General features: G+C 31.6%; 1 protein-coding gene across 4 annotated transcripts in view; it reads right to left on the bottom strand.

Annotated features, from left to right (window-relative positions):
• LOC142328183 (uncharacterized) overlaps positions 1-17,938 on the bottom strand; it is a 165,101-nt gene that overhangs the window by 111,857 nt on the left and 35,306 nt on the right. For all 4 annotated transcript variants that reach the window (XM_075371744.1, XM_075371746.1, XM_075371747.1 and 1 more), the window contains exons 7-8: positions 11,707-11,872; positions 4,705-4,811 (exon numbers count right to left, since the gene is read on the bottom strand). In XM_075371744.1, the coding sequence (XP_075227859.1) occupies positions 4,705-4,811; positions 11,707-11,872 (273 nt within the window). The remainder of the gene's footprint in view (positions 1-4,704; positions 4,812-11,706; positions 11,873-17,938) is intronic.

Genomic DNA, 17,938 nt, shown 5'->3' with positions numbered 1-17,938 from the left:
AAAACCTAACAATGTAAAAATACATCTTAAAAATGAAAAAGCCTGTAACGTATACTTAAAGTGAAATAAAAATCACAGTGGATACAACAATAAAATAGTTAACTTAAAAGAATAAAAATTACCATCTTGCATATGACATACTATATATACACAGTTGAGCAGGGCCGTATAAATAATTAAATTCTTGAATCAACAAGCACAGCCTTTATAAATCAGAAGATAGTTGATAACATCATTGCATTGTTCCCAAACATATTTCACATTTCAGCCGCAATGCTACATAACAAATACAATCCATGAGGATGTGGTGTACTGTTAGTTGGCAGTCACATTGAGCACAAAGGGGTGCGTCATCAGATATCCATGAGTGAGCCTAGTGTGCCCTATTCGTAAACAGCAAATAATAACCTCCTCTCGACAGTTATTTCTCCACGAGGAGTGACACAGTGTGCTTAATTGGATGAAGTTTACTGTTAACAGTAGCATCCTATTCACTTTGCCACTCATCATGAACTAGCTTCAGGAAACTGACAAGATCATTAGAAGCAATGCAACTGGTAAAAGTAGGCTGAAAACAAGCTCTCTTTCTCTCTTTTGCCATACTATTTGCACACTCATTGCCTGAAATTTCAATATGACTGGGGATCCAGCAGAAGCTTACTCAAGTATTATGTCAAGTCATTTGCAAAATAATACACCAGATCTCACACACAAGGTGTCTGGAGCACACATCACTAACCATCTGTAAGGCACTCATGGAATCTGAGCAAACAGGTACATAACTAAATGTTGGGCTAATTATAGTTAAGACATTAATAGCAAACAGCTCACCAATAAAAATACTGGTGACGCTGTGGAGGCCAAACATGTATGTTCTGTTACCTACCACAAAAGCACACATAACAGAATTAATGTTTTTTAGAGCCATCTGTACAAACTGTAACATTAGGATTAGTGATTGCAATACCAGTATACTGAATACCACAATTTCATGCCATTTTGCAATTTCATAAAAATGGTATTTGCTAAGGTAAAATACCGCTATTTTGGTATTAGCTATAGGTTATATATATATATATATATATATATATATTTTTTTTATTAACGGGTTTAATTTAACTTATTGGACATCTACTGTTATTTTGATTTTTTTTTGATGTGGCAATACCAAATTAATCATTTGTTATCACACATTCATTCTGATCTCCTCTCTTTGTCTGCATAATGTCAAAGTCAAGTATGAAGCATGTATGAAACCTAACCTAACATTTAATGTTGTAGGAAAACTGTGCATTGTGTTTAATGTTTAAACATTTAGATATTTTTTTAATTGGCGAGTAAGTTTTTCATAAATAAGTACACATTTTGTATTACACTTTATTGTTCAAAATATTTATATTTGTAACATATATGTTTTGAGTTTTATTTACCCAAAATGAATAATAATGACTTCAAAGAACATAAAATATCTGCCAATAATTCTTACTTTAATAGCTTACTTTTGCTATTTATATGATGAAAAAAATATGCTTGCAAGGTGTAAAATATGTTCAAGGATTACTTAAGTTTTTTGAAAAAGTACAAGCAGACTACATACACACTTAAAAACACAACATAACATTAATTTATTGAAAAGAAAAGAATCCAAGACAAATTCTAACTCACCTAAAAATTATATTACTAAACCAAAGATATCACAAATTACAAATTTTTTTAATAGAAAACATGACTGTTTTGATTATGTTTTATCTAGAATGACAGCATTAGAGGTTTGCCGTTCAGAGTGTTTTGTACTTCAATTGAATTGAGAAAGTCATTAATTGCAAGGTTTCAAAAATATACCAAAATTTGTTAATACTGTAAGAATTGTTATAAACTATAGTAACAGTGTTCACAATTCTCTGAAAAAAGAATTAACAAAATTAAAATTAAACTGTACAAAATCTAGTCTCACATTTGATAACTGGACAATTGTACAAAATAGACGTTATTTAAATATAAATACTCATTCAGAAAAGAAAATTTGGTATATAGGACTCACACATGTCTCAGGAAGAATGTTGGCGACAAAATGTGTAGAAGTAGTTAACTGCAAATTGGAGGAACATGGATTATCTCTGAAAGAAGATATTGTCTGCATAACTACTGATGGAGCAACGGTAATAAAGAAAGTTGGTAAGTTGATTAATGCAAATCAGCAATTATACTGTGCTCATGGAATTCAACTTGGGAGTAATCAGTGTGCTATATTGAAAAAATCAAGAGCAGAAGAAGCAAAATACTCTGGATGTAGAAACTTCTGCTTCTGACTTGAAGAGAGTGACAATGAAGAAAATAATAATACAATTGTTGAAAGTACCTTATTTGGATATGAAGAAGATAGTAGTAACAAGGACAAAATATTAACTTATCAAGGATTGCTTCATATAATTAAGAAAATTTGCAAAGTTAATGTATTTAAACATTCCCCTACTAAAAATGCCGTTTAACAAAAATATATACTTACTGAAACGAAAAAAGAACTTATGCTACTGTTAGATTATAAAACATGCCGGAACAGTTTGCTCTTAATGATGGAACAATTTTTGAAATTAAAATATCCGATTCAGAAAGCATTAATTGACTTAACTAATTTAACTTAAGCATTAATTTACAAACTAATTTTTCTGATAGTGAATTTAATTTAATATCTAAAACTGTATCAGCTCTGCTTCCAACAAAGCTGGCTGTGGAGGCATTATTTGAAGGATTCCAACTTATTAACAGCAAATGCAACAATAAATTTTATGTTGTAATCACTTAAAAGATCAGGACACGTCACTATCTGAGGAATTATATCGAGCATTGAAACTTTGCATGACGGAACAGCATAGTGAACCAGATAATATTTTAAGGTATTTACATAATTATAACATCTTCAAAAAAGATAACGTAAAGGAAGAAAAGAGGCTAACAAGGCCAAATTTAATTAAGTGTCATAAATTTCCACAAAAGCATTTATGAAAAGCAAACACAAATCTATCCAGAGGAATACATGAAAATTGTATTGATGTTGATATCGGAAAAGAAGTGTCTCTTGAGAAGAAATTACAAATAGCTATATATAAAAAAATTGCCACAAACAATAATACAAAAATTAGATTTATCCAAAACCATCTGACAAGAGACAAGTTGTTGGAAGATGAAGGACTTTGAGGCAAATACTTAGAGGAAGTATGTCGCTCATTATTAACAGTACCACTAACAAGCATGGATGCAGAAAGAGCATTTTCAACTGTAAGTAATTTGTGAACGAAAATATGCAACAGGCGGGATGCGTTATGTTTTTACAATCACATTTCAAAAATATGCAGTTAATAAATTAGTTTTTTTTTTTCTACTAATAGATATTATATCAGACAACACAACAAGATTTTTAAGTGATATTTACTCTTCTTAATAATAATACTATATGTTTTGTTCCTTTATTGTATGTAATACTGTAATGGTTTATTTTTTTGTTTCTAATGTTATAAATTATTATTTTACTACTCTTATTAATTTTATTTGATTATAACATTTATTCCTTTATTTTATATTTGTACATAATAAAATTGTTTATAGTTTTATAGTTACAACTGTATTTCCTAATATCAGTATTAACACCAGTATTCCGATACAATGTTTATAAAAAACCGAATACCGGAAATGTATTTTTGGTCCGGTATTGCAATTACTAATCAGGATTCATGTTATTTAGAATATTATAAAATTTGATTTTGTAAAATAATCAGATTTCTGTTCTTTTTATTACACAACATTACATTAGTCATGTTACAATGAGTAATGGGAAATGTTTGATTAAAACTACAAGAGAGCAGATTGTAATGGTGCCCACCTAACAAGCATTTTTTTCTAAAAAATAAAATGGTATGTCTTGATACAACAGAAAACTTAGAACTTAAGCAGAAACATTCATGTTAAAATAAAAAGTTACTTCAATAAAGGAGTTTTGAATTTTCCTGTGCACCTTGTACATGTTTTAACCTTATAGTTCTGCAACATTCGGATTGTTTCTAGGAGTAGAATCCAACAACTATAAAAGTCTCTTTAAAAGATATATTAAAGAAATTTTTACTTCAAAATAATTCAAAATTTAATTATGACCATGTGCATAATCTGATTAAGCTCTTAAAGTTACTGCCATTTTGGCCTCGCTAAAAACCTAAGCAACTTCATGCATACAGAAGAATTTTATTACGCAAGTACAATTCCATGTAAACAAACATAAAGTTTATTTTCTGCACTGCATTGAATATCTGAAATATTGATGAGCCACATAAAAGAATGAGTCAAGCAATCAAGACAATAATACAAATAATATGAAAAAAGACATTTGTATTTTAAATGGTTTTGTATTATTTTAATAACGGTTTATATTACACAAATCTGTTAAGTGACCATTAGATTAGTAGACATTTGTAGTGACAAACATAGAAAAGTATTATTTATATATTAAAGTAAAACTGATATTCTGATAAAGAGATTACATATATGCATATATATATATGTAATCTCTTCCATTATATATATATATATATATATATATATATATATATATATATTATGGAAGAGAAATATAGACACAATTGTATTCCTGATGCTGAAAAATCTTTAAGTGACAAACATCAAATATTTTAACACTTAAGATTCAAATATACATACCTTATATTTATTACATAACAAATTTAGTGGTAGTCCTTTAGGATTTTTAGCAAGAACAGTACAAATACTTTGAACCATTTCTCTAGATATCCATTTTTTGGTTTTATCTAAAACAAGATGTAAAAAGAATAAATATATCAATAGAAAGTATAAATTGGAAAATGAGACAAGAAAACATTCAACATTATTTTCTAAAAATATATCAACTGATTCCTCAGTATCTACTAATAAATGTTAAATAAATGAATGCCTGTATAGTTTTAGATTTTATGAAAATACTCTTGAATGTTATGCAATTTAATTCAATAACTAGTTTAATTCAATCATAATCCTTTCTTTGTAATCAATAAATATATTTCATACACATAGTAACAGATTTATCCCATGATATAATCACTGCTATAATCACTGTTTGTAGATTAAAATTATATTTAATCTATTAAAACTAAACTTAGGGGAGAAGAAAATCCAGTACTTGTCGGTAGGATACTAATAAAAAAAATGAAACACTAAAAAGTTTGAAAGCTTATTATTCCTCCCAAATAGCATACATAATTTATATATTTAATGTTAACGAGTTTTAGTGAGCAAAGAAAGTTTAGGTTAGGTTGATAATGTACGAAGTGCAGTATATGGAATTGTTAGCAGTTACCTTATCAACACAACCTAACAATCGCTTCATTCGCTAACCTCATCTAATTAACATCAAATAATTTTTAAAAAACAAAGTTCTTTTAAGATTATATAAGTTTGTATTGGCGGTTTTTGACAAAAAAAGGGTGAAAAATAAGTGGCATTCAGAAAACCGACAAAAAGTGGGGCACTAACTGATAAGTACAAAAAATGATACCTCTTTTTAAATACAAAACTGATAAGTAGAATCAAGAATGTACAAGTTGATGGATATTTCACCAACATAAACGAAACAAATTTTATTTTCAAAGTACCTTCCCTAAAGAGTAAATATTACATGAGGCACCATAAAACGCACAGTACTTTAAAAATTTACTGATTTCAGTGTTAAAGCCGGCTAACCCTACCACACTAGGAGGTATACCAATTAGTAAACACACTGTTCACCATGCTGAGCGAAAACCAATTCAATAAATTTAAATGCTCACCACACATTGTGAAAATTATGTAGAATTTCAGGGAGACTATGTAGAAAAGCAATAAATAAATTTTTTACTGGCATTTTAACTGTCCTTTGCATTTTAAGTGCAAGAACACCTAATAACACAAGCATAACACAACATTTTATTCTGAATAAGTAAAAAAATTTCAGTAAACAGTCTGATGTGACAGAAATAAAATTTTGATAATTAGTGGAATTATAAGAAACTGAATTTAACAAAAAGTATGAGGTCCATTTGTACTAAAGGTATGTATATTTAAAATTATACTGTAATTAGTATTATTTTCAGAAAATAGAAATAAAAAGATCCATTTTCTTTGATTTTATGATGAAACAAATATACGTTTTCTTAAATATTATTAAAATTGATCCACCAAAGCAGTAGAATATAAGGAACATATTTTTACCTTATTCACTGATTATTTGTTTTTATAAGTAATGCATTTTCAGAGATACCTATACCATCAATTACTGTATAAGCAACACTGAATTTTTAAAAACAGAATTCTTTTAGGAATCATAATATTTAAAAAAATATTATTTGACAAAATTTACCAAATATTACAGTTTTTCTAATTAATTAAAATTTTATTCACAATTTCTATTCCCTAAAATTTTACTTTAATGACATTTAAATCATAAAAGTTAGTGTTTGAAGTATGCTAAAAAATGAGGTATCTATAATCAATAGACTAAAAATGTATCACAATAATATAAAAAAATAATATTATTATTATTAATTTCTGCCAAGAAGCAGAAAAGAGAGTAAATGGATTCTTTAACAGTAGAAACACATGACAAAATCTAAGAAATTGTTTAATAAAATTATGTAAATATACTTTAAAAAAATACACAAGACCTTTACAAAAAAATATTGATTTAAAAGTGATATGGAAAATCAATCAAACATCCCAAATCGAAAATAATTACATACAGTACAATATTGAAATACAGGAAAAAGATGCGTATGGGAGGCTCATTGGGGTTGAGAGAATTAATAAGCGGAAATGAAATAATAGATTAAAAAAAACTTTTGTAGTAGTAAAAAAATAGGTGAAACAGAAAAAATTAAATTTTCATTTAACATTACTCTTAATAATTATTATTATTTCAATAATTGATGCTTACCTTGCATTTTTGAACAAATATTTTTATTTATGGTTTATAATGAATAATAATATTCCTTACCAATTTATGGTTAACATTCAAAGTGCATTTACAGAAAGTTTATCAGTATGAGGTCTGTTCAGAAAATAACCAAACATTATTTTTTTAATCTTTATTATTAATTTTACAGATTATTGATCTTTGCCCTTTCAAAGTACTCCTCTCCCATACTCACACACTTTTCCCAGTGGTATATCCACTTCATGAAGCAGTCCTGGATAGCTTCATAGAGATCAGTGACGAATTTGCTTTAATGTCATCAACAGTCTCAAAACATCACCCTTTCATCATTGCTTTTAATTTCGCAAATAACAAAAGCTGCAAGGAACCAGGTCTGGCGGGTAGAGCGGCTGAGGAAGGACAGTAATCTGATTTTTTTTCACAAAACTTACGAATTGACAAAGCTGAGTATGCGGGCGCATTGTTGTAGTGAAGGAACCATGATTTGTCTCATCACAACTCTGGTCTCTTTCTATGGATTGTAAAATGCCTTAATAGTACACGTTAAAGAATATTAATCAATTTAAAACTTTATAAGATGGTAGCGTTAAAGCGTTAATTCTCTTATTATTCACTAGGGTGTTATGCCTATACTGCTTGTCCAGCTGGCTTTTGCCATCAGCTGATTATCCTTTTCTCATTATGCAGCAATTTAATTATTGTAGCACACAATAATTTGCATTCTTAATAACTCATAAGGTGAACATCTTTAATATGTTAATACAATCTTGATATGTTACAATAATCAAACATCAAATCTCATCATAAGTATGTATATTCATAATTAATTTAACATATTAACTCATTATCAAGCAGTATTACATATTTTGATTCAAGTCAATAAAATTGTTACAGTTTACCTATAAATCAACAAATTCTTTATTTCATCGTACACAAATAACAATTGCAATCCTAGAATATTTCTAGGAAGAATTAGTTTGTTTGGCATTTCTCCTGCCACCACCCCATTCGGTCGCCCTAAAGCATAAGACTGTGCCACAAACAGCTACAGAGCCTCGACACAGTGTAGTGACCAGTGTCCTAAATAGCTCTTAGAGACTACCTAACAGCATGAGCAGACTAAGTGCAACCATTCACCTCCAGCTTACGTGTCGCAACCAGTCACTTGTCATATAAAAATGGGTAGGCGCACCCTATCAACTACTAAAAATATATATGACCCATAAACTAAAATTCACTTCATTCAGACAGCAATTCCGCTGCCACGCCTAGGTTGCTGAATTCCAGCAAGTACCTGTCCACCATATTAGAGCGCTTCGAGCCTTAATTGGCTGGTGGTTAGCCATATATATCTCTAGGTTAGCTTCACACATCAGTGCGGTAGGAGTCGTTTCCCTTAGGTAAACTACTGATGTCAGTGGAACACAGCAGCCACATCAAGGAACTCCCACACAGTCTGACAATGCGGCTCTTGCCAAATTGACTAGCCGCTTATGAGTGGCCAATTTTTCCCTTGACCAGTTCCAGGGTGGCCCAGTCTCTAACACCCCTCCCCCACCACCAAGAGCAGGGCAGTCAAACATCAGGTGTTCATTTGACTGGACCTCCCCACACACAGCTCATCAGCTGCAAAGCGAAACCAAAACAGATATTGGTTTAAATTAACATGGTTGGTGAGCACACATTGCCCTTAAAAACGAGCTCGAGGCATACCATCCCCCCAGATCCTGTATAAACTTATACAAGTATCTTCCCTTAGTCATGGTGTCCCATTCCTGCTGCCATGCTTCCATCACGAAGCTCTGCAGCCTCTTCCACAGGCGGGAGATGGGCAACTGAACAAAATTTAGGTCTGGTGCATTGTGATCACTGTTCTGCTCTGGTACTGGCCCAGCTCAAAACCGCATCCCAAATACCTCAGCCTCACGACCTCTTCGCAATCTCCACATGGCTGCCCGAACTTTCACCACTAAATCGATTGGGAGAGCCTTTCCCAATACGGTGGTAGCCTCGTAGGAGTTGTTTTAAAAACACCAGTGCATACAATTAAGGCTCTGCACTGGGCACTCCTTAAATTTTGAACAAGTACTCTATTCATATCCAACCTATGCACCCAAACAGGCACCGCGTACGTGGTCATACTTTTCAGACACCTTGGTACACCATGTACATTTGACGGCCCGACAACCAATAGTCTTTCTGAGCAATTCTCCTAAGTTTGTGTATCACTGAGATGGCATTCACCGCTATTTACCTAATGTGGTTGCTAAAAAGCAACTTTTCATCAAACAAAACACCTAGGTACTTATGAACTCTAACTCAGCTGATTACACAGCCTTTATATTTAATACAGGGTTACGACTGTACAATAATTTGTCTGCACCCTTGAGAAGCATAAACTACGTCTTGAGCACAGAAATCTTTAAATTTTGAATGTCCATCCAGCCGTTTGTGGTTGACAAGGCCGCCTGTGCCCGGTCTTCTAGCTGTGGTCGTGAATTACCACAAACTAAAAGGAGACAATCATCGGCGAAAGCCTGGGCCGTGACCCTTTCTGGAAATGTCAATTCCAGAAATCCGTAAAATACCAGGTTTCACAGCAGGGGACCGAGAACGGAATCATGCGAGCTTCCCCTGGTAACAAATTTTTCCACAACTAGATGCGCATCCTTAAACAGAGCCATACAATTAGACAAGTAGTCACATACCACGGCCTGCAGGACTTCACGAACATTGTGGCGTTCTAACTCATAGAGGACAGAACTCCAACACAAGGAAGGGAATGCTGTCTCTATGTCTATAAAAATTGCCACAGCCCCTGCCCTAACGCTGATCTCTGCTTCACCCTCCAGAGCATCCAGAAACAGAGTGTCGAGGAACGCCCGGTAGCTGTCCAGTGTCAAGCACTGGACAGCATCTTCTAGGAAGATGCTTAAACAGTATGCTTGGTTCACTGTTTCACCTTGAGGTAAGTATTCAAACTGTAAAATTCCATTAAAATTGAAAAAACAGAGAGTATCACTTTGACAGTGGAACTAGACTGGCATGCTTGCTTGGGGCGTAGAGACCCTTTGCCAATCAATTGTGATGATTGAACTTCAGTCTCAATGTCATAGCCATAAACCCAACTTTCATCTTTTGTTATGATCATTTGCATGAATGTTTCATCATCATTGGCTTGTTCAAGAAGTTGCCAACAACTAGAAGTTCTTTCTGCTATTCAATCATCAAACGAGGAAAAACTATGCTGCAACTTGATGCATGTTCAATTTTTAAGTCAAATGTCATGGCATGATCCAATTGAGATGCTAATCTCTTCTACAAGTTCTCTGATGGTCAATCGGCGATTTACATTCTCCAGATTATTGATTTTCTGAACATGGGTATCATCAGTTGAAGTTGAAAGCCTACCTGGTCGAGGGTCATCTTCAATTAACTGGCAACTACTTTTAAATCATCAGAACCATTCGTAACATTGCGTATAACCCAGAGCATCATCTCCATGCTGACCCCGTGGCATGAATGGTAGCATCTCGGCCTTTCATCTGAAGGTCCTGAATTTGAATCCCAGTCAGGCATGGCATTTTCATATGCTACATTTGTCATTCATCTCATCCTCTGAAGCAATGCATAACAGTGATTCTGGAGTTAATTTTACATTGTATCGTAGCTCCAAAAATCGCACAATACGAAAATCACTACTAACACTTAGAACACGTTGCACACAAATAACAATAACATGAAAACTAAATAAGATATCAACAATCCAAGAACATGTAGTTACAGAGGAGGTCATGCGGAACACAATGCTGCCAACTGCAAGTCACTAAATATCTCCATTGGCATGTAATTCAAAATGTTCAATTATTATTTTCTGAACAGACCTCATATTTAAAATTCAGTAAAAAACTAAATAGGTTATGGATTTAAGCAGACACACACAGCAAGTTTCATTTAGTCATCAAATATTTCATCTCTTATATTTATCCACATCACACAATTGTACTTATTGTTGAGAATTTAATTGTACTATTGTTGATAAAAAACCCATTCTAATTTTTCCTATTTGAAAATTCTCAAATATAACACTATCTTAATATATTACAGGATATAAAACTGATACTTTTGAGAACTAACATGCTCCATGAATATTTGCTTTTATAATATGCTTTCTGTATTACAGATATAATAACTATACCTATAGTGTTAAAATATTTTTATTAGAATAAATATTATTTTTCTGTTGAGAATCAAAGATTGGCTCCAGTAGTCTTTTGTTAAGGTTTTTTACCAACTCAGTTGGGTGATCCAGCAACTGGTGCTAAATAGTATTACCAAATCTTACTACACATTATTTATTGTATCATATATTTTGAACACGGTATTACATTTTAAATTAACTTTTCTATGGGTTTAATGCCTTCATGAATGTGAAGTTGTTATACAACAAAATGAGGTAAAATAGATACATTTGAAAGTTAGTTTAAACACTCCAATCCTACAATATAACTACTGTAATAGTAAGCGCCATTAAATAGATGTTTCCAGGCAAGTTATGGGAACAGGTAGTTTGTTTCTCCAATGACCAAAGTATAATCCAGAAAAGAAAAAGCAAACTATGGAACTTCCATTTTATTCAAATTATAAAACACTAATGACAAAATATTCATGGCAATAGTCACTAAGTAATAAATAAATTAAATACACACTGTGACAAAGAAATAAACACATATACTTACTTGTATCAATGAACTGATCACTTTTCACAGAATCAGCATCAAACAATTTCCAATCGCTGTTTGAATTTTCTCTTTTGAAAGCAAATACACTTTTTAGATCATTTACCATATGTATCACACAATCATAACCATATTCTTCATAATTTAACGTAGTATGAAATTCTTTCTGTAGAAAAAATTCAAACCTTATTGTTTTGTAAAAGAATGCATAGCAGATGCACATTAAATAATGAGCATTACAAAAACACAACCATTTTATTCAAAAGTAGATTTTACATTTCTCCATCACGCTAATGGCAACACTGTACTAAGATTAGCTGTAAATAACAGCTGAAATAACCCATCACATATTGCTTGTTTCAGTATCTGTTCGCTACTATGTACTGTTTTAAAAAAAAAGTGTGATTTTATTGTAGACTTTTTTCATATAAATTTTTCAAACACAAGAAAGAAGAGCTTCAGTTGAAATTTCCCTAGTCTGCAGTTTTCAAAAGTCAACAAATATTGTTTGATGCAGACATTTTGTGAAAGGGCAGTGTTTTTAGGATTGGCCCAGGCCTTTTTGATTCACATTAAAAAAGCCCAAGCTGACAATCACTGTTAATCGCAGAATTTCTTATGGACTTGAACGAGTCTAACTCGATCAGAAGAAAATCTCACAACCTCACAGATAGCCCAGTCATTGCTTTCAAGCAATGGCAAGTATGCTATTCATCAGAATTGTTCAAATATTGTTAAGAAATGAACTATGAAAAATAATGCTTTATTATCACTAATTTTAATGTTTTATGGATAAAAATTGGGCTGAGATGCTGAACCATCTTTATTTTAGTGACAAATTTTTTTTTATTTTAGTGACAAATATTGGTTTCAGGTCAATGTCTCCATGAACAGTAAAAATAGCTAAGAATGTAGTAATGAAAACCACACATTTTTACAAACGATCACTATGTGAATAAAAATTGGTGATTGATGTGCAACTTACTGCTTCCTGTGTAATAGGAAGTAGGTAATAGGTTATTATTATCTTATAAGACTGTAGGAGAGTGAAGTTTATCACAATACAATCCAGTATTTATCGCATTGCTTAGAGAAAAACAAACAAAAATGTTGGTTTTAACAAGATACTACTATGAGTTGTACTGAAAATTGAATTGACAGCCATTTTATAATGTTGTAAGAATATTTTGATTATCCCTTGATCTCAAGAGAGCTGTAGGTCCACCAACATCTTCAGATCAATACACCACTAAATTTCTCTTTGAGGATATTTAAAAAGTGCAGATATACAAAACAATCATCATATAGTTGATGAATTGATAATTAAAAAATCACAATTACGATTTTAACTATTAGAAAATAATTGAATGGCTACAGGTCTCATGAAATGGATGAGAATTTTCATCCAGGAAAAGGAAATCACTCTTAGTACCTACTGTGAAATTAAAGACATCCAAATCTTTTGTAAATTCAGTCTTACATTGTGGGAAAACAGTTCCATAATCACTGGGTTCCATTCTTTTTGAAATATCTGTATGAATACCTTTTTTCTTTAACTAACATCACCAAAGTGTATAGGATAAAGTAGTCTTATTTAAAAATAATTAATACGGTCAATATTTTCTTTTTGTAAAAGCACTCCCTCCCAGCATTCTAACCCAGATTGTACTTGAAACCTTTAAGGATATGATAAATCATTATTAAAACTTTCTTTTGGACATGCTGGTTATAGGTATTTTCTGATAAAATGACTCATAACCAACCACTGCACTGATAAACATAATTTTTGTTTCCTAACATGCGATACATGATTAAATGTGTTTTTTTATGCTGACAACAAATATGAGCTCAGAATCTTTCTATCACCCACCATTTTTGAAAAAATTTTGAATTTTAATTAAAGGAATTTTCCATTTTTCAACATATAGTTAGCATTTTAAGCTCCTACATTGCATTTTGTTAGCTCATATTTTATTGTTTAACTTTGTTAATATAATTTGTAAGCTATAAATAAACAATACTAGACAAAGAATTAAATCATATCATAGTCACATATTATAAAATATGTACATATGGTTTGGCGTGAACCAAAGGATTACGTAACCGGTTGTTACTTTTATTTAACAAGTGTGTCTGGAATTTCTAAAAAATCTAAAGATACTGTAAAATGCCCTCCATTGCAATCTGCAATCAGGCCTTGTACTTCACAGTGAAATTATTCCAGTTCCTGAGCCACCATGTTTTGAAAGCAGCGATGAAGAATCAGGCAGTACTGAAGAAGACAACAATGATTTTGATTTTGAATTATCGTCCGATAAGCCACATCTTATATCACAAGATGAATTAAATGACTTGGTTAGGGATTTAAATTTATTAAAAAATTCTTTGCGAATGGGACAGCCGAGCTAGGGATAAACATTATGTTACAAAAGAGTGGAAGAAACGAGATAAATTAACTCCAAATGAGAAAAATATTATTCATGAGCCCTTAGTTGAACCCAAAAAAATTTTTTACCCCTTCTGCATATCAAGCTAGGGCTAATGAAAAATTCTGTAAAAACAATGAAGATCAATAGTCCTGGATTTTTGTACATCAGGCAGAAATTTCCGAATGAAAGTGAAGAAATATTAAAGAAGGAATATTTGTTGGTCCTCAAATAAGAAAGTTGGTCAAAGATGATGTGAACCCTATGTTAAATAGTAGTAAATGTAGAAGTGTAGCTTGGGCTTCATTTAAAGACATTTGAAAAATTTTTCTCGGCAAACAAAAATCCGATAATTATCACGATATTGTTAATCAACTTCTTTCTTCATACAGAGCTATGGGATGTAATATGTCTTTGAAAATACATTTCCTCCACTTCCATTTGGAGTTTTCCCGGACTACCTCAGAGATGTAAGTGACGAACACGGTGAATGTTCCCACCATTTCGGTGATGGAAAGCCACTATAAAGGGAAATGGAATAATAACATGTTAGCCGATTACTGTTGGACATAATTCAGGATGTGCCTGAGGCTATAAAAGAAAAGCATGAGCAAAATCATTCTAACACAGGTATGGCCATGCAAAATTATAAATTTTACAGATTTTAACTATGCTTTCCCTTAATTTTTTTTTAAGCATAATTTATTTAAAACTAAGGGTGTTAAAAAAATTATATTTACAGGCCTGTAATGTATGCACAATAGCAATTCAAGAAATGTTATCTCACTTATAGAAACATTAAATTTATTTTTGTCTATCAGTGTTATTAGCTATATACACAGCATGCTTGTAAGGGTCATTTCAACTTGTAGTCGATTTTACTTTAGAAATAAATTATGCTTACACGGCATGTTTATTTGAATCTCATCCTTTCACAATAGCAGTCATACTCATGTTATTTACCATGCATAATCTAATTGAAACTAATAAATGCTAAAATAAGTAGTCCTGTGAGGTTCAAGAACCAATTTGTTCCTTAATGCTGAAAAGCAAATGCGCTACCGATAACCACAAAGACTAGTAACTATATTTATGTAGCAGATGTTATGCACAAAGAAAAAATAAAAAAATTATGCAGCATATTTTGAAAAGGCAGGACCAATGTTCATGATGAAGAATGTACCAGGGTCCACATGTCAGCGATCACAAATGATTTGTTAAAAAAAGTGAACAAAAAAATGTGCAAAGACATATGACTTACAGTTTCACAATAATCAAATGAATCTTTAAATGTTTTTTGTCAGTGATATACGAGATTTTAATGGATCAGGTCAAGAAAGTTGTGCACAAGGCAGGTACCCAAAATGTTGATAGATGGAACACAAGGAAAAATGTATTTTTGCAACTCGAACATTTTTGCAGCATTAGCTCAAAATGAAGGAGATGAACTGCTTAACCAAACTTAACTGCAGATGAAATTTTCATATTGTGCACTAACATTAAAATAGCAGAAATCTATGCTGAGGTTGGATTCATTCATCACTTCAGAGGCTGAAAAAAATTTAATCAAGAAAATTCAGGCATGAAGCTCATGGCCACTGTTTTTTTAGAACAAAGAAATATTGCTTAACGAGTTTGTGAAAGCCTTCATTGTGGAAGCACCATAAATGCCGATATATATTGTCAAATTCAAAAAACACTGACAAGCTATTCAGAACAAAAGTCATGGATAGCTGTGAAAGGTATTTTGTTTCTCTATGAAAACACTTGATCACATACAGCAAAAAAACAATGTTCATGAATAAAAGCGATTTCCTGGAAATCTTTGAATATCCACTGTAGTCCTAACATTGCACATAGCAATTACTTCAGTTTTCTCCAATTAAAACAATGGCTTATGCCATACAGATTTGAAAATGATGAGGAGCTGAAAGACAAAATAATTTATTGGCGGGAAACTTTTTCTAAGACAAAGAAATAATATGCATAAATAAGTTTATCTTAATGTAATAAAGTTTTCTACGTCACTCGCACCTGTTTTTATATCAAAATGGCCTTTACTTAAAAATCTGACATGGAAACTACATGACATCTTTGTACGCCTACTAAACTACATATACATTTTTTTTTAGAATGAAAAGTACATACAATTTTATTTCATTAATAATTTCTGATATTTTTTCATATTTTTTTTATTGTTATTTATTGAATTATTATTTATTGTAAAATGTTTTTACAACCAGAGTTTAATAATTATTAATACATCAATATATTTAAATTAACCCAATGATTTCGTATTTAAATGCCTACACAGCCGACTTAGAAATCATATTTAAATCCCCTGGCAGTATGTTAGAGAACACAGTAAAATATAAAAAATCAACCGATAAATTTTTCACTGAAAATGTCCCACAGTTCCAATTAATTTTTTTTTCTCTGCTAGCTTTCTACATAAATCTGGAGATGAATAACAATTATCTAAAAACAATGTGTCACCTCGGTCCAACAATGGTTCACACATGTCGATCACAACATTACTACTGACTGGAAGAGTAGGATGTCATATCACCTACATAAATTTTGAAATATAAACACAATAGCCTGAACTAGATTCACAAATTTTGTAAAATTTTATTCCAAATCTTGATAGTTTAGATCTAATACACTGCGACCTCTGAATTTCATTAGACTCACCCAAAGCTATGTGAGAAGGGAGATGTATTCGGAAAATTTTGTAGAAAAATGTTGCACGATAGGCCTAATTCTTTTTTAGTTTATCATTTTCATTGTTGTCAGTAGTGAAATACAAGAAACATGAAATTAACTTGAATCTTTCTCTGCTCATTGTTTTGCAAAATATGGGTGTGTCAATGCATCTATATTTACTCCAATACAACTAGATTCATGATTTTTGTACCTGCAACATCAAAATTGCATCTGCAGTAGTTTGAAAACTCAATTTTTCCCTAACGGGATTGTTCAGTTGCTTCATAGCATATGCATTAGTTTCATCACAAATTTTATCAAACAAAGGTTCCATATATTATGAAAAAATTTGAAGTTCTGAAGGTGGATCACAGTCAAACTTATTCAATATATCTTCATAAATGCCACTATGTTTAGTAAAAGAATATTAAAGGAGTTATTTTGAATTTATCCGATTCCAATCACTTTGTTTTTCTGCGTCGCAGTATGTACACACTTAGAAGGGCCTGGTGCATCATAATTATTATCATCGCTTTCCTCACTAATTACTACAACTTTCTTCAGACTTTAATTCATCATCAAAAAAATCACTACATTCATTATCACCATTTAGAACGCTTTCTAAACACTGTCAATTCTTCCTCATGATCACCACGAAACTTTTAGTCATCAAAAAATACGAACAAAGAAATTATTTTATTTTGATAAGAAGCAGTGAGTGAGATTAGAAAGGGGAATGTATGAAAATCACATGTCATCACTTCACTTCAGAATACATTACAATGCCATCTATGCGCTATAAACTGAAATATAACATGTATATGGAGCACTGCAACCTGAGGTCGTCATATGACTTATGTGCAAAAAAATCACATGACGACCTCTAAAAAAAAGGAGATTAAGTCTGATTCAACTGATGTGCCTACTCCTTGTAAGATCAAAGTATTTCATTAATTAAAATGTTATTTGGCTATAATTCTGAAACCAATGAAAATAAGTACCACTTATGGTAGAACGTCGAAAAGCTCTCAATGAGGACTTATTACTACAGTTAAGAAAAAGTCCAAAATATAAATTTTTTTGGATTTCAGGGTTTTTTG

The sequence above is a fragment of the Lycorma delicatula genome, chromosome 7 (assembly GCF_047948215.1).
Source record: "Lycorma delicatula isolate Av1 chromosome 7, ASM4794821v1, whole genome shotgun sequence".
Classification (NCBI taxonomy): domain Eukaryota; kingdom Metazoa; phylum Arthropoda; class Insecta; order Hemiptera; family Fulgoridae; genus Lycorma; species Lycorma delicatula.
The sequence above is the reverse complement of the archived record's forward strand: the minus strand, read 5'-3'. Positions and strand labels throughout refer to the sequence as shown.